The sequence below is a fragment of the Arvicola amphibius genome, chromosome 6 (genome assembly GCF_903992535.2).
Source record: "Arvicola amphibius chromosome 6, mArvAmp1.2, whole genome shotgun sequence".
Taxonomy (NCBI): Eukaryota; Metazoa; Chordata; class Mammalia; order Rodentia; family Cricetidae; genus Arvicola; species Arvicola amphibius.
The window spans coordinates 120,934,148-120,953,542 of NC_052052.2; the positions used below are offsets into that span (position 1 = coordinate 120,934,148).

The window sequence follows — 19,395 nt, forward strand, 5'->3', positions numbered from 1 at the left end:
TATGGCCAATGCAATTATGAGAGGAGGCCAGAAATGTAGGAATACATGTACACTGTGAGGATGCACTGAGCGTGGCTCCTTCCTTCTAAGCCTAAGAGAAAGAAAACTTGTAAGAGCTTGGGCTCCCTGCTTCCAGATCTGGAGACCTGTGTGGTTGTCACTCCACGCTATTTATTTTTAAATGGGAACCCTGGGAAGATAGCTTACAGTTCGACCGTAACTGGCAGCTTTAGGAGCATTTTAGATGCTATGTTGTGACTGGAGGAATGACAGACAAGGCACGTTCCTTTTCCTCGCTAATGCATTTTCTTACCTTGACACAGCAGTTCTTTTTATAGAGCTTTCAAGACTATTCAGTTTAGGCATGAAAGATTGTGGTAGGTAGCACTATCATCCACATGAGCAGTAAAGGACACGGAGCAAGATCTGAGGAGAGCTCTTGCTGGGGGGAGGCTCCTGTTGAGTTTCCTTGGATTTCACCTGCCCTCCCCTAATCTACTCAATGTGCTCTAGGTATTAAATAAGTGTTGAAAAGATATCTAAATAATGTCCTTACATCTTACAACTCAAGTCTCTCTTTTCTCCCTCAACAAATGTGTGTGCCTACTAAATAAAGGGTCAGAAACCCATGAGATCATATTTTCCAGCTGTTTCTCACTAGCAACTGTGATGACTGCATTGGTTAGCTTTTATTCAAGCTTTTAATACACATGTTTATGAACTCAAGGTAATTTATCTAAGGGAAATTAGTAGAGAAATCATACAAATGACTCTAAATTAGTTTGTTATGTTTTGCAATAGGTAAAAAATATGTTTAATTTCATTTCTGATTTTATGTATTCTTTAAGTTAATGATGAAAATTGGGCCACAGATACTAGAGACAGTTGCAAAAACAAGTTATTTTCTTTGTTCCATGATCATCCTGTCATCTCCGTAGATCCAGAACTATGATTTAAAATATAACTCACTCCTGATTCTTGTCTGTCTTAGATCTTCTGCATTAGTATTAGTGTTTGCCAAAGAATAGTCAAACAGTTAGAGAAACTGAGTTATGAAAATTGGGTTCATATTTTCAGCATTTTATGTGAACTTTACACATGAGCATGACATGTACATCACTCCTGCCCTTCTCCTCACTCCTTATGTGTTCCGGACCTCCCTCCCAAATTCATATTCTTCCCTAACTATTTTTGTTACCTTATAGCATATGAGACTATATACCCAACACTGAGTCATTTTGACATTGCTCATGTATATATTGTGTATAGGTATAACCACTGGAATTCAACAACATATCTGGGAGCATTTCTCTGAAGGACATTTATTCTCCCTCTGCAGCAGTCATGACCACATGTAGGGTATAATTGTTACTATTTTTAATTTAGTTTTGCTTTATGTGCATGAATGTTTTGCTTGTTTGAATGTCTGTGTATCACTTGTGTGCCTGGTGTCTGCAGTGTCCTGAAGAGGGTGCCAGAAAGTCGTGAACTGCAATTTAGGTGCTGGGAATTGAACCTGGCTCCTCTGAAAGAGCAGCTAGTACTCTTAACCACTGCATCATCTCTACACCCCCTAGACTATGGTTCTTAATGATGGCTTCTGTTGCCATATAGTGCTCAACATGAGGTAAGAGCAATGTGTCAGAGATGCAGCACCTCGTTAGCCTCTGAAATACTGTTTTACAATTTAGCAGCACCCAAACTTGTCTTAGGGAGCACTCAATTTCTAGCTTCCTGTGGGTGCTTGTAGTGTGCACTACTCTAGAGTACTTGATCACATGGGAATCCAGATATCATTACTTGTTAACTTCCTAATAGCCACAGTACTGATTAAGGCCTCATTAAGTCTCAATTCTTTGATGATATAATTTCATTTGAATCTAAAAAGGGATAAGCATGTCTTATTAACATTGCTTTTATGATTGAGTTAACTTCCATGAGCTCTTATAAATCATAGCCAATTCTAATTCTGATGTATGACTTTAACCATTTTCAAGTGAGAAATGTCAGTAAAGGGCAAAAATAATAAGGTTAATGATGGGAGTTCATGTAGGCCTTTCCTCATGGATGAGATGTATAATCTGAAATCACAATGAGAAGTTGTCTTCTGAGGGTCAGGTTTCATATACCCGTTATTAGTGTGAGCTTCACACAAAAGCCCTTTTCTAGATGCCAGGTCACAACTTCTTAATTAGAGAGGTGGCTTAATGTAAATTATTTTCTATAGGTGCAATGTATACATACATACATACATACATACATACATATATACATATATATGTATGTATACAGTGCTATGAATGACACTTTATTTAGTTGTTTCTTTACAACTGGGGATTTGAAATTAACACACCCACAATGAGCTTCTTGAACACGTCACAGGCCATTTTGACTTTGTGCTCCACAGTGTTCTGGGCCCTCTGTCTAAATGAAATTTTAGAGCTGGCTGCCCTCCAATTTCACACGGATATTCTTATCCATAATTTTGCTTGCAAAGACCAAGTTCTCAAGGATGGCATCGGGCATTGCAGTCAAGGTACTGCTTCAGGATGCTTTCGTTTTGATGTTTTCGTGGCTTTCTTGACTTGGTTTAGGCAGAAACCTCCTCTGAGTGATGAAGATTACATGCTTCCCAATTCACACACTAGCTGAACTTGAACTTTCTGAAGTGATTGCTTCTCAAGGACTGGTACAAAAATTATGATAACTTTCCAACCACCGACAACTTCAGCTTCCTCAGTGAAGATGAGATTGAGTTCCCACAGCTGCACCTTGAGATCTGAGTCCATCTCTACCCTGAGCAGAGCCTGAGAGAGCCCCAACTCATGCTAATGCAGCTTCCTGAACTTCACAATCCTCATGCTTCAGCTGAACATTCCTTTGTTCTTATGGAGTATCTGCATAGAAAGAGGGGTTTTTTTTGAAGCAAAAGTTACCTGAAAAGATAAATCAGTTATTATATTGGTCATATTTACTAAGATAATTTAATAGTTACTGTTTTTAAATAGATATTAAGCCCCTGTCACCTTAAGGCAATTTTCAGACCTGCATAACCTTATTAATAACATCTTTTGGATCCTATTTTCTTAGGTCAGTGAGGGATAAGTGATTCATATCCCCAGACTTGGGTGTCATGCATAAGGTGGTCTATAAAAACAGTTCCCAAATGATCTAGGACTATCTGGTGCCCTATAAGGAGTCATTAAATCTGTACATTTTTGTTCACAACCATGTCAACTTAAGATCTAAACTATGGCTTCTTTTTATTTCTGAAAAGAAATAATTGAGATAAAACCAAGCTAATAAAGTTGTTCTTTATTGACTCCTGCAGCCTGGGGTATAAGTATATACTATGGTTAATTCCACGTATATTTTTAATTTTTCAATGTTACTTTCCAAATGTTTTTTATTATACTTTAGTGGATACTTGCTTCTGAAGTCAAAGACCTAGAAGTCTGCCAAAGGGCATGGTGGCTCCTACTGTCCTCTCACTTCATAGAAAACCCTCCTGTCACTACCAGAATATATAATGATATTTAATTAGTGGCATTTTTTTTCTTGCCTGTTAGGTATTTCCTGGACAGTGGTAGCTGTCCAAGGTCCTGAAGACTCTTGCCTGGAACTGTTTTGAAGCCTTGTTTGTCTGGGTACCAGTCACTCCACACAATGCTGCACTCCCTGACAGATACGCAAATGATTAATTAGCTTTTGTTACTCTGGGCCAACACGGTGAAAATCCCAACTTGAAACACATTGGTTTAAGCATGAAACGTGACTTCCTTATACTAACGAAGATATTTGAAATATACATTGCTGACCTGCTTACTGCGGTGTTTCTCTGTTAGTTTGATTTTTAACTTCAGTCTGACCCTTAGGGGTGTATTGATGAGATCTGCACACAGGAGAAAGAATCAGGATGCCACAGGACCCATCAAGACTTATTGAATGAGGCATAGATTCTCAGACCTGTGCAGAGGTCTTTTAATCCATATGTACCTTGCGTGTGCCTGCTAATTTTTAAAACCCCTCTGATGAAAACTTTGCATGTTGTCCAGGAGATTTTCTGTCTTGTGAGAAGCAGGTTATTTGAGAGGGTGCCTTCTTCTTCCCCATGAGGAGAAGGAATGAGAGAACTTAGTTTGGAAGACAAAGTGGGATAACTCCTTTAGGTTGTGTGTGGGAAAGTGCAACCTGGTAGGCCAGCTGGGCTTGAGAAATATTAGGCAGCTCTTGCCAAACTGAAAATGATTCAATTGAAAAACAAAACTTCTGATTCATATTGGAGCTGTGTGCAATACTACCATGTTTGGCACGACAGGGGACTTTGTAGGTGGCAGGTCCTTCCTGGGTCTTGTCCAAAGAAGAACATTGCTAAGAAATTCAGATGCCTTCATTGTAATAGGTTCCTTTTCTCCACTGTTTGTATGAGGTCTGAAAGACTGTGATCAAGAGGTGAAAAAATAATCTTAATACCATTTATTAGAGAATTACATAAAAATAGTCAAGAAAAGTAAAGTCATATAGTACCACAAATGTGGGGATTTAAATGTAGTTTCTATACACAGAATAAATTCAAAATTCATGGTTGAGTTATTAAAGTGACAGCTCTTAGAGGAATTTTGAATAGCTTCAGAAGTCTTCATCTTAACAATGAAATCTGAGCAGTGGGGTAAGAGTTTTTTCAATTTAAATCAAAGAGAGCATGTGTTGAGGTTTGGGATCTGTGAGGATGCAGAGGGAGCATGGGGGAAAGTGAAGGGATCATTAAAAATGAATGGAGAAAACAAAGACAGGAAAAACACAGTACACTGGAAGCAAACCAAAAGAAAACATTTTCCAAAAGAGCAGCATGTCACTGCTGCAAGGGTGTCCTTGTGTTACAGTGAAACCAGTGTGCGGGAAAGGAGAATGGTGAAGGACAGCCACTAGCTGGACTATTATAGAACGGGACTGAATCACAGGAGAGGGCTATGACTCTATGCTTTCCCACTTAAAAGCTGCCAAAAGCCAAGTCTTAGAAACATTAAACAATTCTGCTAGACCACACACCTACAGAGATCCTGGCATATATTATAGATGAATACAAAATGAGGGTGGATATATCTAGATGAAGAATCTAACAATTATAGTTATCTACTGTTCACCCACAGTAATGATGTACAAGAACCTACCCTATGAGATGCTATAGGTGAAGAATCTTTCTACAAAGCCTTTTGCATTTTGGGATCTGGCAGAATTTTAGATGGAGCTTCATGTGGTTGTTACTGAAAGATTTACATGACCTTATAGGGAAAATTAAAGCTGCTAATAACTGAGAAAGAAGAAAGTCATTTAAATTAGCTCTGGGATTCTGCTTAAATTGAACTCATCTATTTAAGCTAGTATTGTACAGCCTGAACTTTTCCTCACTGTTACATTAAAAAATAATCTCTCCTGAGAATCTCACTTCATTAAAAAAGACATTATTGTTTCCTGTTGGCAAGATTAATCCAGTGTATGGAGAGGACCATGAATAATTTAAATTTATTTCTTGTTTGGAAAGAAAAGGCAGTGGCTTATTTGTGGTCTTCATCTGGCATACGCCGTTCCATGAGTGTTTGGGAGATGAATGCTCTTTCCTGCTACTCGTTTGCTATTTCCAGATGCTCTGAACAATCCTGGTGACTCATGGCCTCCATTTTCACAGTGGGTTCTGCATGCTGTTTGCATGAGGGTCTGAGAATAAAGCCTCTTTCATGGTTAGTAAGGCTTCCTTCATCTCAGAGACCCTGGAGAATCACAAACAGTAGAGACAGCATCTAAGATGCAGAGACGTCTGTGGAGTTCTGGCCTAATGACTGCGTGTCATTCTTCTCTATGAGTCCTGGAGAAGCCACTGATGCAGTCCAGATTTTCCACTCGCCTGGGTTGAGAAGCGTGACAGTGAGGAACTGAAATCCTCCTAACTGTACCTTTTAGAACTTTCAGCTTCACATTGCTTCGGATTCAAATCAGTTCAGGAAAATCAAATGTCTCAGTTCAGACTTGATCCCCTCTAACCTCCTAGCCTCTGATGTGAAACCTGGCTTCTCTCAACCCTGTACCACCTCTTTCCATTGTTCAAGCTTCCATTATCTCTTAACTATTTGCTTTGTCCTTAACATTTCCTTTTTGTTTTCTTTTCTGAATGTTTCTGCAAATTCCAGGGATGCTTCTCCACTCAGTAGCTCCATTGGATCTTTTGTTGCTGTATTTCTGCCTTTGCTGCAGGTCAGCATTCTCAGTGCTCACTGACTCGTTTAATTGGGCAGTTTGGTCTACATTCCGCTGAGGTCACGCTATCTCCGTGGGTCTCTGCGGAAATGGTTCTCACTTTTGGAAATGTAAAAATGAGCTGTATTGTGAGTTTCTGTCACCCTGGGACCCAAGTCAAACAAACAGCCCCATCTGGAACACTATGGGACACAAGGCAAAAGAAAGACGTGTCAAGGCTGTATGATGACTTCCAGCTTAGCAATGCATGGCACTTCTACTCACATCCCGTGGCCCAAGAGAAGTTCCATCACCAATTCTGATGTTATTAAAACTGGAATTACTACTTTTATTAAAAGAATTATGAAAGATCAAAAATAATAAAATCCCTCAAGTCTATATTTTGAATCTCTCAATACTTTCTCCTCTTTTGAGATGAATATAGACTAAATTTTCTGAAGCCATAAATTATATCAAACCTGTATATATCATCTTTTCTCATTTATACACATTTGTAGTCTATATGTCTATAAATGAGGCTCAGAAGAAGATTAACACTGACTTATTATATCTCCTAAGATCATGCAACCTCAGCAAGCTATTTTTCTTCCTTCTTGTCTTCAGAACTTTCATTTCCTTCGGCATATCTATTCACCACAGTGAGTGCTCCCACACTCTAGAATTATTATAAGATAAAGTAAAGTTTATTGGAATGCAAGGGTGGCAATAAAATGGTGTGAAGCATACACAGCATGGATACCTTCATTTATATTTTTGTGAGGGAGAGATCCGGGCACAAATTAAAACATGGGATTGTTTACGGAATTTTCCATTATGAGCTTTTGGAGCAGGGTTGGCTATGAGTTATGGATTCTTTAAAAGTGGAGTTGTAATGGTCTCCTGTATTTAGATTTAGATTTTAGTAGGGCAAGTCCCTTTCTCAAGGTTTTGTGTTGGCATCCTTCTGCTTCTCTGTCCTGTGGCTTCTTTGGGAGCTCTTCACGCTCCACCTCAGCTCCCATGTTTATCCTCTTAGCTTCTCTGTGGAATGCTTTGCTACTGTGCTCTCTTGTTTTAGAATTTCACTCATTTTCCTCCTAGGTTTCTGCAGTTTGCCTTCACACTCTGGTTCTAGATGACTCGTCCAGTCAAGGAACCCCGAGGATGTTTATTTGAACCATGTCAATTCACTGAAACGGAGGTCCCTTATGTAAAACCTGATTCCTTTTTCCATTCGGAATGGAACCACTCTGATTGAAATTCATTCACTCCAAGAAATGCAGTAACTTTTTTCTCTGATATTAACAGTATGCAGAGTTGCAAAAACTAGCCCGAGATTAACTCAAATACACACTTTCCCTGTACGTTGCATAGATCAGCAAGAAACAACATCACTCTTTATGCATTCCGTTGGTAGGCAGTAGGGTGCACCTTGAATCAAACATGGTCTTCAGGGAAATCTTTTTTTTTCCGAGTGTGTTTGAATTAATTGCTGTCTATATTTAAAGATGATGGACGTTTCATATCTCCAAGTACTTTGGATGGGTATTTAGTGCTAAATGCCATTTATATGTGATATACATATTTTGCTTAGATATTTTAGGTTTGCATTAGACAATAATTTATAATCATATGCCTAATCATTTGATTGATTTGTTGAGAGAATACGACTGCCATAATTATTCCCATGAAACTTAAGGTGGAAAGGTTCTTTTTGCACTTTTGTGACATGATCCTGACAAACATGTGCATAGTGTGTGTGCTCTCAGAAATTTTTGGTATACCACTCTGATGAATATCTTGCATACCACCATAGAACCTTCATCTGGCGATGGATGGAGATAGAGGCAGAGACCCACATTGGAGCACTGGACTGAGCTCCCAAGGTCCAAACAAGGAGCAGAAGGAGAGAGAACATGAGCAAGGAAGTCAGGGCTGCCAGGGGTGCGTTCACCCACTGAGACAGTGGGGCCCATCTAATGGGAACTCACCAAGACCAGCTGGACTGGGTCTGATGGAGCATGTGATCAAACCGGACTCTCTGAACATGGCAGACAAAGAGGGCTGACTGAGAAGCCAAGGACAATGGCACTGGGTTTTGATTCTACTCCATGTACTGGCTTTGTGGGAACCTAGTCTGTTTGGATGCTCACCTTCTTAGACCTGGATGGAGGGGGGAGGACCTTGGACTTCCCACAGGGCAGGAACCCTGACTGCTCTTTGGACTGGAAAGAGAGGGGAAGGGAATGGGGGAGGGGGAGGGAAATGGGAGGAGGGGAGGAGGTGAAAATTTGTAATAATAATAGTAATAATAATAAAAAGAAAAAAATTTTTAAAAAGAAATTTTTGGTTGCTCAGTCACGCCTCAGCATTCACCTTTTCACAGGATACTGGACTGACTTAACAACAGCCAGCTACCATTCTGAACAGAGGTGCTAAAAATGGTTTTGCTATTTCCAAAATTAAAATTATAAAAATTTTATAAAGCAGATGTATATAGGAGTCTTTCTACTGGTGGTTCTTAAGAATGGAGGGTCTGTCTGCTGTACCCTGCTTTCTACTTAGCAAAACCTTCTTTGTCTTTTTTTCCCTCTGAATAACGCCTGTATAAATACTGAAACTAATGGGCTTATCATCTTACACACATACATTTTCTTTTCAGTAACGAGGTTCTAGCAATGATAACCAAATCTTATCACTTCTTCATATTTGCATGAAAAATATAGACAAGATGTTTAGCATCTCTGCACTTGTGTGTTTTTCAGGCAGAGGGTACCAGACTTCAGCGAGAACTCCGAGGATATTTAGCAGCAATCAAAGGTAATGTGTACGTGCGTTGTTTACCGCCTGTTTCCAAGCACAAGTTGTTCTTGGAATTTGTAAGAGACAGGAGTGAGTGTTATGAGTGAGCACTCCACTTGGCTTCCTGGCAGGTAGCATATTCGAACACAGGTGTTTCATTCCACCCCCTTCCAGTTTCCGTTGAAATGATAATCAGAATAGTCAAGGACAAATCTACTTCTGCCCTTCTGCCACAAACTAAAAAATAAATGCCACCCACATGCCAGGGGTTTCTAGGAAGGCTTGTTAGACAGAATGAACAGGAGGCTTTACTGAAGCAAATCTGCAGCTGGCTTTCCTTCTGAGGGAGCTAGGCCCCAAGGTAAAATACTCACAGACTCAAGTAAGGGCTCTCTCACTATGAGGAACAAAAAGTTGCAGGAGAAGCAGGTGGCGGCTGGGTACCAGGGAACACAAACCTGTGACTTGCAGGAAAAAAAAAGGAAAACAAAGCCCAACTGTTTATAAAGTTGTGCCAGTGTGCAGTCTAGGGAAGAGAGCAGTTTCTGACCTTTGTGCAGTCCAGGAGGCTAATAGAAGGGGGAAGAGGAGTGAATGCAGACTGCCAGGCCACTCTCCACTCATCACCAGGTGTCGCTCTCTGGGTCCGAGCCAAGAGCACCAACACACTTGATGCTCCATAGAGCAGACCTCACGATAAGTGGAGAGAGGATGAAGGATCTTACACGGAGTTATGGGAAAGCTCTCCAAACACTGAGAAGAACATGGAATGCCCAATTCACACTTCATTACTTCCCAATTCAGATAAAGATTTAACATGCACATGCAAAGTTTCAGTTTGAGACTAAAACACAAAGTATTTAGTCCCCATTTTTTGGTGAATGGGGTCTTTTCAAGATACCCCAAAAGACAAACTAAGAACCAGAGATTTCCCCATGTAAACCTGTGTTTAAAATTACCAGAAACAATGACAGTTTATTCATTGTAATTGAACTAAGATATAAAGAACTAAGTAAGAAAACTAAATGGCGAATGGTTTATTTTTAGAAATGAACAAAATGTTTGGAGGGAAAATTAGCTAGAGAAGAATTAAACAGGGGGAGCTGAGGCAGGAAGATCATAAGATCGTAAGGAAGAAAAAAGCTACCTTAATGAACAGTGAGTAACTTAGTGAAACTGTCTCAATATAAAAATGTAAAAGGGGTTAAGGACAGATGACATAGTTTGGTGGTGGAATACTTATTTCTTGGCTAAGGTGAAAACTTAGGTTCAGGCTCCAGCACTGCAAAACCAAAACAAATGAACAAACAAACAAAAGACCTCAACTAACCAACCAAACAAAAAAATCCAAAAAACCAAAACAAAAGAGAAAAAAAGGACTTGTAATGGATATGTCATGAAAAATCTTTATCTTCAGGACTCACCAAGGAATGATTAAGAAAATGACATGGGAGATGCCATCCTTGCAATTCTGGTTATTCAAGGACACAAGAAATTTATTTTCTGCTAAGATTGTTTTCCTGGAAAGCATTTAGCAAAGGCTTTTAAATGAGTCTTCCTTCAGTTTTTACACGTACCTTTTGACATAGTCCTTCACTTCTAAGAAGGTATTCTTATAGTTCATAGTGTATGTAAAACTGATTATAATGATTTAATAAATGATGAAGTACTGAGAATGTTATTAATAAAAAACTAGCCATAATAATAATGATAAGTAAAATTTATTTCTAAATAAAAGATATATAAGATTTTTACTTGCCAGGCACATACTTTCAATCTTCTTGATATCAATACTGTGTGGTAGATACTTCTATTGTCTGGATTTTAAAAATATTTTTTTCATCTTTTAATTATGTGTTTGCCTACATATCTATATGGGTTGTATGCATAAGTGTGGGTGCTCCAGAAGGCCAGAGCATCATAGGCTTTTGGAGCTGGAATAACGTATAGATGGTTGTGAACTGTCCAAAATGGGTCCTGGGTGCTGGGGACCAAACTGGGGGTCTCTGCATAGTAGTATGTGCTCTTAGACACTGGAACATATGCCCAGCCCTGTATGTATTTTGTTGATTACATAAATGAAACACCCAAGTTTAACTGGTCCTAGGAGCATGCTCAGTAAACCTCATACATGCTACCCTGTCTGGCATTTTGTTCTCAAAACCTTTGGTTTTATCTGCTTTCTAACTGGGCTGTTAAACTTCATGACTAATACTGAGCATCAGTCTCACTGATTTTAGCTCATCTATGCAAAAGCTTTCACTTGCCATTGTGTGTGTGTGTGTGTGTGTGTAAATCAGAAAAAAACTTGCTGGAATTGGTTATCTCCTTCCACCAAGTGGCTTCCAGGGAACAACCTAAGGTCATTAGGTTGGTGGCAAGAGTCTTTCCCCGGTGACCCATCTCTTTGGCCTTCGTACTCTTGCTTCTACAAAAGCACTACCTGTGTACTAAACTCTGCTCTGTGCTCTTTTGACATCTTCCTTGTTTATAGTCTTCCAAGCAGTTACATGGTAAGTGCCATTAGCTCTGTTTTACATTTTCTAGCAAGTAATGCCAAGCGTTTACTCCTTCGGATTCATAAAACTCATCAATAACTGCTTCAAAATTAACTTCCGGTGCTATTTGTAACAATTCTATCAGAAAATATAAATTTCTCTAGATATTTTATCATTATCTACTTAAGATATGAACACAGGAAGTTATATTATTTTAAGATTAGAGCTTTTCTCTATGTTAACTAATATTTTTGTGTATATATATTTGTTAAATGAATAAGCTCTCCTTCTATATCAGTGGTTCTCAACCTTCCTAATGCTGTGACATTTTAATACAGTTCCTCATGTTGTGGTGGAATCCCAACCATAAAATTGTTTTTTGTCTCTACCTCATTACTGTAATTTTGCTACAGTTATACATCTTAATATAAATATCTGTGTTTTCTGATAGTCTTAGGCAACCCCTATAAAAGAATCTTTCAACCCTAAGGGGGCCAACCATAGATTGAAAACCACTGTTTTATATAGTTATGTGTAAGTTGGTTTCTTTTACTTCGTTAGATAAGTCTACAGGAAAAGATTAGCATAATTCTTTTCTTTAATATTGTCTAGAAGGGAACCCCTTAAGTGAGGCCTTAGTTCCAGTGAGAAACTGGGTGGTACAGGAAAGGAACACCTGCCTGCTGCTTCTGGTAACTACATCTCTCTAAGAAGAAGGGATAATATGAGCTTGCTCCTCCTTGGTTTCTATTGTTTTTGTGGGTTTTGCTAGTTATAATCCACAGTGTTCTGTGGTTGAAATTACTTTGGCCAAAAATGGTTAGGATAGATGTTTATGCAGATGCCTAGTGAGATTCTCAGAGTGGGTTTTGGAGTTGCCAATGATACTATGTTCTGCAGAGTTGCTGTGGGGTAAGCAGTATATCCCAGATGCCTTCTCTTCTCCTCGTCATGAAGAACACATTTTAGGTTGATAAACACACCTAAACACAAGGGGCATGCATGCATGAAGAAGATCAGAATTAGAATTGTGAAGACATTTCACTTGAGGTCAATTTCTGTTTTTACAGAGTACATTGGCTATTGGTAGTACTGCAATGCACACAAGATCATTGTAACAGCACAAAGGAACCAGATTCAGCCCCAGGGGAATCTGGAAGCTGAGGCAATATTGGGAGAAGCATTTAGCCTCTGGCTGCATTCACAGACACTATTTCAAAACTAGTGTCCTGGCTCTGACTTGTCTAATCTTTTTGCCCTCTCTTCGGTGATATTCACCTTAGGTATAGAAGATGTGTTGTAGATGTTCCAATTGGAGTTTGTTTCACTGTGGCTATTTATCCTCTGTATTATGACAATTTGCAGATATCTGTAGCCTCTGACCACTGCATAAAATAAGCTTCTTTGATAAGGAACAAAAGCTGTACTTCATTGTGGTTATAAGGATAAGACCTTAGAATATAGTTAGAAACCATATTGATAAGAGAAAACGGTAGTAGTAGGTTATCCATCCTCTACAGCCTATTACTTCTCCCGCCACCAATATTTGCTGGGTTTATAGTACCAAGCATGAATTCCCTCCTGTTGAACTGCCTTAAATCCCATTAGAAGATAGCAGCTGGTAACGCCTGAGATAAAGTACTACTGTTGTACCCTTGGAACAATCTTCTCATGCTTGTCATTGCTGTGGTTTGTAGGCCTTACATATAAGGGCAGGGCTATTGATTTCTTTTCTCCCCTGACAGCTTGCATGGCATTTCTAATATTACGAGAGTAATCCCCAGGGAGGGAGGCTTCCAGGTCAGTTCTAGCTCTAGTCCTCCAACTCCCGTGTCTGAAGCGTGCGGTGTGTCTTTAGAAATAGGATTTTGCCTTCAAGTTCTGGGAGGCAACCAAGGCTAACAGTAGCAGCCTACACTGTTTTAGGAGTCTTGAATACCCCTGACCAACAATAGCGGGATTTGTTTGCCTGGAATTGGCATTTCTGTTAGGTAGTTTGTGGTTTTTTGCAGGGAGTACTGTTACTCCATATAGTGTAGCTCCATGGACAACATTTTACAAATTTATTGGAGTGGTTGGCTACTGTTATATATAAGCTATGTATGTATGTATGTATGTATGTAGTATGTATGTATGTATTTATTTATTTATTTATTTATTTATAACTAAACCACAGAACCTAAGGCGATGCAAGCAAAGAGTGCTAATTGGAGTGCAATCTCTACCATTAGTCTTGGAGGGTAAAAACAAAGTCATGATGTTGGCCTCAAATGGAAATCTATTTTATTAAATGCTTTGAAGAAAGTCCAACATTTTGAAGAGAGGCTTCTATCCAATACACACTGAATATTCTTCCTATATATAGTGGCCTGAGTTGCCATAAATCTTGTAAATTACTAATCTTGTAAAATATCACCTATTAGATATTAACTGCCAATAGTAGCCTTCAGTATGAACTCTGTTCTGTGGTTAACTAATTACTTTGTTTTTTTTTTTCATTCTCATGGTTTATTTTTTTATATTTAAAAATTTCCATCTCCTTCCCTCCTCCTCCCCCTCCCTCTGCTCCTCCTCCCCCTTCGCGCCCCTCCTTCTCCCCCTTCCCTCCCCTTCCCTCCACCCATACCTCCCCTCCCTCCCTCTCAAGGGCAAGGATTTGAACAGGATTTTAGCTGTTTGCTCTTTTCTTATATTCTGCCATCAGAGTGAGTTTTTGGTTTTAGTTTGATTTTGTGCTTTTGGGTCATTTATAATGAATAGAAACTGAATGGCTCATCTGGAGTCTGAGAAGTTCAAGATCAAAACTTCGCATCTGGAAAATTTCTCTGCCACACCACTCCACTGCAGAAGCATTTCCTGGGCAAGGGAGAGAGAAGTGACAAGCTCACTCTTTAGAAGGTCCCACCCTCTTGATAATGAGCCTACTTGTTCAATAGCAGCATCAATCCATTCTTGAGTGTAGAGACTCCTGATAATCCCTGATAAAGCCCCCATCTCCCAATACTGCTGTATTGGGGATCAAGTTTCTAAAACATAAACTTTGGGAGACACATTCATATGGAAATAATTCTCAGCTGAAATCCTGAAAACCTTCGTGCCCCCTCAAAAAGAAGGCTCACCCTTGTTCACTTGGGTCTCAGTCCACTGTGCCAGAATATTTGTTTCACTCTGCAAAGATGTGTTGCATTTGTTTAATTATATAAATATGTGTTGCTGCTTTACCTTGCTTGCCTAAGGTACATGACTGGTCTAATAAAAAGCTGAATGGTCAATAGCAAGGGAGGAGGTATAGGCAGAACTTCTGGAGAGGAAAGGAGGAATTTAGGCTCAAGGGAGAATAAAGAGAAACAGATGGCAGGGAGATGCCAGGGGCCAGCCAATTGGACACAGAGAAAGCAGGAAAGTAGGACATACAGAACGAAAGAAAGGTAAAAAGCCCCGAGGTAAGATGTGGATGAATAGAAACAGGCTAAATTAAGTTAAAAGAGCTAGTGGGACAAGTCTAAGATAAGGCTGAGCATTCATAATTAATCAGTCTCCATGTCTTTATCTGGGAAGCTGGTTAGCATCCCAAGGAAAATTCCAGCTACGTTCTACCCCCTTCATGTGGAGTCAAATTCTTGGAACCCATTTCTATGTTAAAAATTACCTCATTCAAATTCCCTGTGTATGTGCATAGTAATGGTCAGTCGCTTTGGTCTAATAGAAACATTACTGAACATTGTGCCTTTGCCATTGGTGAATAGTCTTACAAAATTTTATTTTGTTTGATGTAGTGAGGTGCTGCGGGCAGGCCTGCTTTTCATCCTGCCCAGCTCCCACATGCTTAGCTTTACAAGTGAAATAACAACACACAAATTGTATTCTTTTAAATACTGCCTGGCTCATTAGTTCCAGCCTCTTACTCACATCTTGACTAACCCATATCGAATAATCTGTGTAACACCACAAAGTGGTGTCTTACCAGGAAAGATTCAGCACGCCTGACCTGGTGGCTGGCTTCATGGCATCTGGCATCTCTCTCTGAGGAGAGGCACGGCAGTCTGCCTAACTTAGGAGAGGCGTGGCATCTTACTGATCCTTCTACCTCACTTCCTCTTCCTGTTCTGTCTACTCCACCCACCTAAGGGGCGGTCTATCAAATGGGCCAGGCAGCTTCTTTATTAGCCAATGAAATCAACTCAAACAGAAGACTCTCCCACATCAGTTTGAGGTCAATTTTGATTTTCACTATAAAGGTCATTTGATTGATATTGTCATTCTCCACTAACTTATTCAGAACTTGTTTTCATAACTCTTTACAATTTTCATCAGGCTCAGAAAAAAACATAAAGAAAATACCAGAAGCCTTTGTCCTATGGATTATAGAAGCAGAACAACCAGTAACCTTTGCTTGCTGTGAAATGAGGAGGTTGTTGTTTTAGTTCAAGTTTGCACGTATCTGGGTTTGGTTAAATATGACATATGGTGTAATTATTACCTCAGTGGTGACCTTAATGTGGGAGAATACAGCTTTACTTGCTTAAATGTAGGAATGGACACAGGTTCTATGTCACCTACTCCTGTCTCTGCGTGTATGACTGTGCTTCACCCGATTCCGCAGAGGTTTCAATCCTCACTGACTTCCTGTGCATTCCCTCCAGCGTGTTCACGCAAGTCTCTTCAGCCATACACAGTAGTATGGGTTTCACACCTCATTGTGAAGGGCGTCTTCATCTCCACACAGTAGTGCACTCTTCATTGCTGGCTTTGTCACCTCATACGGCTTGAGGTCCACCCAACCTCAATGGTGTGAGGGCCATTATTTATGTTCAATTGTCAGGGAGATAGGGAACACATAGGCTTATATGTCAAATTGTATCTGTGTGGATTTCACGCATTCTTCTGCAATACAGACTATCAAATCAGAGCTCTTTAATTTTGTCCTTTTGTACTCCTTGGTGAACCCCGGACTGATTACCATCTGTCCAGATATCCTGTGGCGGTTATCAATTTACACATGGTTCCAATCCTTGCTTCTCTGCTTCCCTTTGTTAACTCCTGACTGATAATAGCTTAGACACCAACTTGGCCAGGCGGGGTCTTCCAGAAATTGCTTGCCTAATGTTCTGGTGTCGTTCATGGATCGCCTTCATGTGAACCCAGCCTTTGCACTTTATCCTCTATGCTTTGCTGGGTCTGGGCATGTCAGGAGGAAGTAAAGGGGTGGTGTCTGCAAAGCCCTGGAGCTGCTTTATACCCCTGCTGTCGTACTCACTTCCTATTGTTACTATTGTTAATAAGTGAGTGTTTGCAGCCTCCTGATGTGTAAAGAAAACTTAGACCTCATGAAGCCAAAGCTTTTTGAGAGGTTTTATTCAAAACTATATTCATAGTTTTGAGAGATATTGAGAAAATACATTTTTACTTGTCTTTTGAAAACCTAAGTTCCACCTGAATCATAGCCACTTTCAATAGTCTTACTGTTTATAGCAAGTACCCACTTTCAGCTTATATATACTGAAGTTCTATTTATACTGTTTCTACTTGCTTTGAATGCACTTTGTTTTTTTTTTTTTAACACAGTGATTCAGGATTAATTTTGCTCTTAGAATTTTGCAGCGTTGTTTATTGTCTCAGTGTTCTACATATTTGTTGTTAGATTCCCTTTATTAAGTGACTAGGGCACATTGTTGTAGTTCTTAGACTATGGCAGTGTTGACTTCTAAGATCCAGTGTTTTTCTACCATTGTGTTAAGTAACTGAAAATGTGTACTGAGAGAAAGGAAGAAGACTCGGAGCCTCTCAAGCAAGGATGTAGGTGTGCTCTTACAGTTGGTTCTGTGTCAGTTATCAAAGCAAGAGAGAAGAGAGCCATTCCATGTAACAAGAACTGTTTTTCTCTGATGCTAGGCATGCAGGAGGCCTCAATGAAGCTCACCGAGTCACTTCACGAAGTCTACGAGCCAGACTGGTACGGACGGGAAGATGTGAAGATGGTTGGTGAGGTGAGAGCCGGATTGTGACTCATAGAGTGGCTTCCAGAAGACTTCCACTGATCAGCCCACTTACTCCCTTCCCACTTCAGAGCAAAGTAAGACTAGATACTCAGAAAGCAGCCTGAGGTCTACTGCCTAAGTCATCCCGCACTTGCAGTGTGAGGGGAACTCGATTCCAGAACAATTCCAAAACATTTGAGAAGGGTTGGGTTAAAGATTGTATTTCTTCAAAATAATAACTTTTTTCTGGTAGCTGACATAGGTTGTGACAGATATTTTTGGCATAGCTTTTTTTTTGGTGTGGTTTGTATGCAGGAGTTCTCCCTTTTATTCCCACCTCCCTTTTAATCAATGCTCTTGGAATACAGAAGCAAAGGCTCAGAAGACCTCCCATCCTCTGTAGCACAGTTAGTCCATTCGCTTAAATCAACTGAACTCCATGGCATGTTGGGACTTAGAAATACCTCACACTTGAGCTGATAACTGGAGCTGAGGGTCAGCTGGCCTGCAGGAAGTGAGACAATGGCTGTCACTGCTTTGTGGGAAGTAGAGTGGAACAGACAGCAAGAATGACTGTGTGAAATCAGGCAGTTCCTTTATTTTCTGGGGACTCATTCCCATGTACAAGATAGGAATAACTATTGTTCTAACTGGAAACATGTTTGAAGCCTTTGTGTTCAGGTCCCCTAGTCAGGGTTCAGCGTATGTTGTGGTCACCGATGGAAGCTTCTAGGAGAGCAACTGTTTGTCATGCCATCCCTTCAGGTGAGTCAGTACAGCGCATCTAGGAGGAGAAGGTGTGAGTTAGGTGACACAGCCGAAGCCCCGGGGGAGGTTAATTCTATAAGCTGCACTTGCCTACAGCCTTGGGAAAGGGGTTGACAGTGAGTCTCCGACTGCTGCCTGACAGTGCCAACACCCTGATGCTGATCTTTGTGATTCCATTAGAACTGAAGCAAGAATGAATTTATGTATGGGAAATGCTCTTGTTGGATATAGTCCGTCTTCTAAAATCTTTTAGGATGTGGATTTGGCTAAAATGTTCCACACACCATTTTCTAACACACTAATTGCGTGTTTCTATCATCTTACCTTTTTCAGTATAAAATCACCATATTTCAATCGCATGTTGCTAAATGCTTATCTCATGTACATTCTCGACTAATAATGCATTCTCAAAACCCATGACAAACAACGAAAATTTAAAGAATAATGGAAAGGTGTATTATTATCCTCAGAACATTTCATGATTCCATTTTTTTCCCACGGCAATGCCACTATTGACACTGATTCTTTAATGAAGTGGCTGCCATACTACAGTGGTCTCTGTAGATTCCCGGACATTTGGACCCTGAGTTTCAGGTGCAAACATCATCCTTCGGATAACAGAACCACTGACCATTACATGTTCAGAGTCTACTCACCATGAATGATGAACCATTTTCATTAAGTAGATTTAAATTACTTTATTTGCATAATATTCTTAAGTTGGGCATTATAATAACTAGGATTAGTTTTTGAAGTGCTAAAAAGGAAAAAATGCAAGTCAAACTTGTTCGATTTGTTTTGGAAATGATCTCATGTTGCCTAAACTGGACTCAAACTTGTTGTGTAGCTAAGGCTGGCCTTGGTCCTCTCACCTTTATTTTCCTCATTTGGGGGATTTTAGGTGTGGGACATTATATCCAGTTTTAAACTTGTTTTTTGTTTGTTTGTTTGTTTTTTTTTAAAATAAGATTAAGAATTACCACTCACTGAGAGCAAGGGAAAAATGCCCTCCTCCTTTCCCCTTGCCGCTGAGACCTGTGGTGGGTGAGGGAGCTGATCCTTCTCCTTACCAGCTGCAGCATTCAGGAAAGTGGGCACTGCACCTCACCTGGGCAGCA

At 39.9% G+C, this 19,395-nt stretch overlaps 1 protein-coding gene across 4 annotated transcripts in view; it reads left to right on the top strand.

The window, feature by feature from the left end:
* Amph (amphiphysin) overlaps positions 1 to 19,395 on the top strand; it is a 190,810-nt gene that overhangs the window by 99,652 nt on the left and 71,763 nt on the right. For all 4 annotated transcript variants that reach the window (XM_038334080.1, XM_038334081.1, XM_038334083.1 and 1 more), the window contains exons 3-4: positions 8,997 to 9,051; positions 17,424 to 17,518. In XM_038334080.1, coding sequence (XP_038190008.1) covers positions 8,997 to 9,051; positions 17,424 to 17,518 — 150 coding nt within the window. The remainder of the gene's footprint in view (positions 1 to 8,996; positions 9,052 to 17,423; positions 17,519 to 19,395) is intronic.